The 3,988-nt window shown below is 43.4% G+C and overlaps 2 protein-coding genes across 2 annotated transcripts; both read right to left on the bottom strand.

Moving 5' to 3' along the window:
• Positions 1-412: 412 nt before the first annotated feature.
• LOC111378862 lies at positions 413-2,230 on the bottom strand. Its single transcript, XM_023002146.1, has 3 exons — positions 2,185-2,230; positions 1,090-1,649; positions 413-1,000 (listed from the first exon to the last, which is right to left on the bottom strand). The coding sequence occupies exons 1-3, from the start codon at positions 2,228-2,230 to the stop codon at positions 413-415; spliced, it is 1,194 nt and encodes a 397-aa protein (XP_022857914.1).
• A 21-nt stretch (positions 2,231-2,251) lies between these two features.
• LOC111378860 lies at positions 2,252-3,030 on the bottom strand. Its single transcript, XM_023002145.1, has 3 exons — positions 2,899-3,030; positions 2,552-2,794; positions 2,252-2,419 (listed from the first exon to the last, which is right to left on the bottom strand). Exons 1-3 carry the CDS (start codon positions 3,028-3,030, stop codon positions 2,252-2,254), a joined length of 543 nt encoding a protein of 180 aa, XP_022857913.1.
• Positions 3,031-3,988: the final 958 nt, after the last annotated feature.

The following is a 3,988-nucleotide window of genomic DNA, read 5'->3' as shown; positions in this document are numbered from 1 at the left end:
TCTCCTTTAAACAAGTCAAGTTTTACTTTCAATGTGTGTTTAATGATTTTGTTATTGGTTTCTACTTGGCTGTTTGCCTGCGGATAGTTTGTCATTGAGAAATGTTTCTTGATGCCGAACTCTTCACAAAAATCTGAAAGTCATGCGTTGTCAAACTATTTTCCATTGTCCGTAACGATGGAGTGAAGTATGCCCAACCTACAAATGATTTATTTTTACAAAAAATCGGTCGTTTTTTATTCGGTGATCTTGGCAAGTGGCTCTACCTCAACTCATTTAGTGAAGTAATCCACTGCAATGATGATGAATTTCATGCTTCCTTTTCCAATGGGCACAGGTCCAATTAGGTCGACCCCCCATTTTGCAAAGGGCCAGAGTGCTATCACCGGGTTCAGCTCGCGCGATGAAGTATTTATGATGGGACGAGGCGCTGGCACTTGTCGTATCTTTTGACAAACTCGAAGACATCACGTCTTATTGCAGACCAAAAATATCCTTGTCGTATAATCTTGTGTGCTAAGAAAAGTCCACCGGAATGATTTTCACATATTCCTTCTTGAATGTCTCGCAGGGCGTGTTGGGCTTCTTCTTTCAAAAATCTTAGTAAGGGCATAGAATATCCCTGCTTGTAGAGGACATTATCAATGAGTGTGTACCTGGCCAACCTGATTCGGAGCTTTCTAGCCTCTGTCGATTTTTTAGGACATTTCCCGATCTTTAGGTAAGGGATGATCTCATCTTGCCAAGTTGGTTTGGGATCTATCATCATAAGAATTACTTCGATCAACTCGGTGATAGGTAGGGATAGTCTTCCCATGGGGATGCTATCGAATTCTTCGAATCCCTCACTGGTGGCTAGGCTGGCCAGTGTGTCGGCATGGCCGTTCTGAGATTGGAGAATCTTCTTGACTTGGGTGATGTTGAATCTTTTAAGTTCTTTCCTTACAACCCCTAGGTAATTATTCATTCTTTCTTCTTTCATCTGATATACGTCGTTGACCTGATTCACGACTAGTTGGGAGTTGCTATGTATGATGAGTCGCTATGTATGATTAGGTTAGAGATCCTCCACCTTGAGGCCATCCTTACTCCGATAATGAGAGCTTCATACTCGACCTCATTGTTTGAAGCTTTGAAATCAAATGGTAAGGCTTCACAGAATATGTGTTGCTCAGGGCTGATTAATACCACGCTAGCCCTAGATCGATCTCTGGTGGACGAACCATCGATATAAAGTTCCCATGGGGTTTCTTCTAATAGTTCCTCGATTGGAACGCTGCAGAACTCAGAGATAAAGTCGGCAAGTGCTTGGTCCTTGATGGAGGAACGAGGTGTGTATTTGATGTCAAATTGTCCAAGCTCGACTGTCCATTTTATCATCCGACCTGAAGTGTCGAGTCTTTGTAATGTTTGTCTTAATGGAGAGTTGGCAAGGACTTCAGTGGGGTGTTTAAAGAAATATGGCCTCAGTTTTCGCGCTGCCATTAGCAGGGTAAATGCCAATTTTCCCATGAGAGAGTATCTAAGCTCGATTTCGTGAAGCGCTTTGCTTACGTAATAGATTGGGTGTTGAACGTCGTTCTCTTCTTGGGTCAGAGCGGCACTAATTGCATGTTCTGAGACTGATAAATATAGCTTCAGGACCTCGCCTGCTTTAGGTTTTGAGAGTAGCGAAAGTTGAGCTAATTGTTTTTTTAACTCGTCAAAGGCTTCCTAGCATTCTTCGATCCATTCGAACTTCTTTCTTCTTCCTAACGTGTCGAAGAAAGGTTTGCATCAGTCCGTAGACTTAAAGATGAACCTGCTGAGGCACGACAATCATTTCGATTAAACTTTGTACCTCCTTAGGTTCGGTCGGAGGTTTCATTTGGATAACAGCTTGTATTTTTTCAGGATTGCCTCAATTCCTCGATTGTTTACAATGTAACCTAAGAACCTTCCAGCGCTGATCCCGAAAGCACATTTCCTCGGGTTTAACTTCATTCCATGCTCTCTCAAGATATCGAACATCTCGGCTAGGTGCCGACAATGGTCTTTGGCCTTAGTGCTTTTGACCAACATGTTATCAAGATACACTTCCATTGTTTTTCTGATCTGCTGGGAAAATGTGGAATTTACAAGTCATTGATAGGTGGCATCAGCGTTTTTAAGACCAAATGGCATTACTTTGTAGCAGTAAAAAACCTCGGTCAGTTATAAACGAGGTATGTTCTTGATCTGGGCCATACATCGATATATGGTTATATCCGGATTACGCATCCATGAAGTTGAGTAGTTCGTGTCCCGCAGGGGTGTCTACCATTTGATCTATCCTTGGTAAAGAAAAACTATCTTTAGGGCATGCTTTGTTGAGATCGGTGAAGTCTATGCATACCCTCCATTCTCCATTGTGTTTTTTCACAAAGACCGGATTTACAACCTACATTGGTTATTTTGCCTTGCGGAGAAAACCATTGTGCAATGGTTTTTGCACCTCCTTGTTGAGTGCTTCATATCTTTCAGGGTTCAGAGGTCGTCGTTTTTACTGCTACGGTCGAACTGAGAGATCCACCTGTAATTTGTGGCTGGCTATTTTGGGATCTATTCCTCTCATGTCCCTGTGATTCCAGGCAAATATATCAAGGTTTTGTCTAAGGAAGGCCACAATTTCGCTTCGGGTAGAGGGATGCAGCTCACGCCCGACTTTGAGCTCTTTTGATGGGTCGTCGGCACAAATTTGAACTCTCTCTAGCTCTTCGACGGGTTCTCCACCTTCGACCTTGGTTCGCTGATCTAGTGAAATGAGCTCGAATTCCTATATATTAGCCATATGTACTCCCGCGGGGTATGTTGATGGCTAGTATAGGGTTTCAATTGACATCTTTTGACGAGCTCCCTGTTTTCTTTGACTTTACCCACACCATGGGGTGTAGGGAATTTAATTGAATAGTAGTACAGAGACAGTGCTGCTCTCAGGCTAAATAGTAAGGGTTCTCCCATTACAGCATCATAAGGCGATGTTGAGTCGAATACTACGAACTCAGAGTTCATCTTCACTTTTCGGGGTACTGATCCTGACTGGGAGTTTGATCGATCCTTGGGCAGAAGTCAGGGCTCCGCTTAGTCCAAGGACCATATTTGAGTACGGTCGTAGAAAGTTAGCAGAGATACCCATCTATTTGAGAGTGTTGCTGAAGAGGATGTTAAGAGCACTCCCCATATCCACTAAGACATTGGGGATGGTTACCCCAGCTACAGGCAACGAGATTACCAGAACTCCGAGGTAAGGATATGGGTCCACCTCTTTTTCGTCAAAGGACAATTGCTCATCTGTGGCTTTCTTGAGGTACTTCTCTGTTATGTCGATCTTAGAGAGATCCGCAACAATTGATCTCTTCAGTCTGGCTTCTCCAGCTTGCTTGTTCGCCCTGCCCCTTAGCATGTTGACTTGTGGCTTTGGCAGGTCGATATTGCACACCCTTACTCTAGTTTGATCCCCTGGGATTATTATAGTCCTGTAAGGAATGGGAAATTTCATACAATAATGATAAATTGATGTAGCAGCTTTTAGCTCGTGCAAAATGAATTGTCCCAATATTGTGTTATACTTGGATGGCAGATCGACTACCATGAAATCTGCTAAGATCTTACTCGGGCGAGGAGCTTCGCCCAACTCTGCAACAAGGATGATCTGACTCGGGCTTCAATAGGATCTCTGGAGAATCTCTGTAGTTTTCTTGAGTACAGTTGAAGATAGCGCTCTGATATTTCCAATTGTCTCAAAGTTTGTGTGTACAGTGTTTTGACCGAACTTTCGTTGTCTATCAATGTCCGGTGAACTTTTACTCCGACAACTGGCATTGTGACCACTAGGGCCTCGTTTTGGTCTTGGAGGATTCCGTGGGAATCTTCCTCCGTGAACCAGAACCATTCAGGGTCTATCCTGATCTGTAGGGTTTGATTCTAGTAGTTCGGTATGATTCTTGCACTTCGGGCTTGTCTTTATCTT

Source organism: Olea europaea, unplaced genomic scaffold (genome assembly GCF_002742605.1).
Source record: "Olea europaea var. sylvestris unplaced genomic scaffold, O_europaea_v1 scaffold1888, whole genome shotgun sequence".
In the NCBI taxonomy this organism is placed as follows: Eukaryota; Viridiplantae; Streptophyta; class Magnoliopsida; order Lamiales; family Oleaceae; genus Olea; species Olea europaea.
This window is presented reverse-complemented; position numbering and strand designations above follow the sequence as displayed.

Bases quoted from the DNA above. Each gene is read 5' to 3' on its own strand.
- LOC111378860 (XM_023002145.1), bottom strand. From the start codon at position 3,030: ATGAACTCTGAGTTCGTAGTATTCGACTCAACATCGCCTTATGATGCT. The intron at 2,795-2,898 runs GTGGGTAAAGTC...GCTAATATATAG, and splicing joins AATTCCCTACACCCCATGGT to GAATTCGAGCTCATTTCACT. The intron at 2,420-2,551 runs GTGGATCTCTCA...TAACCAATGTAG, and splicing joins TAGCCAGCCACAAATTACAG to GTTGTAAATCCGGTCTTTGT.
- LOC111378862 (XM_023002146.1), bottom strand. From the start codon at position 2,230: ATGTATGGCCCAGATCAAGAACATACCTCGTTTATAACTGACCGAG. The intron at 1,650-2,184 runs GTTTTTTACTGC...AACCTAAAGCAG, and splicing joins CTCGTTTATAACTGACCGAG to GCGAGGTCCTGAAGCTATAT. The intron at 1,001-1,089 runs GTAAGGATGGCC...GTCGTGAATCAG, and splicing joins ATGAAGCTCTCATTATCGGA to GTCAACGACGTATATCAGAT.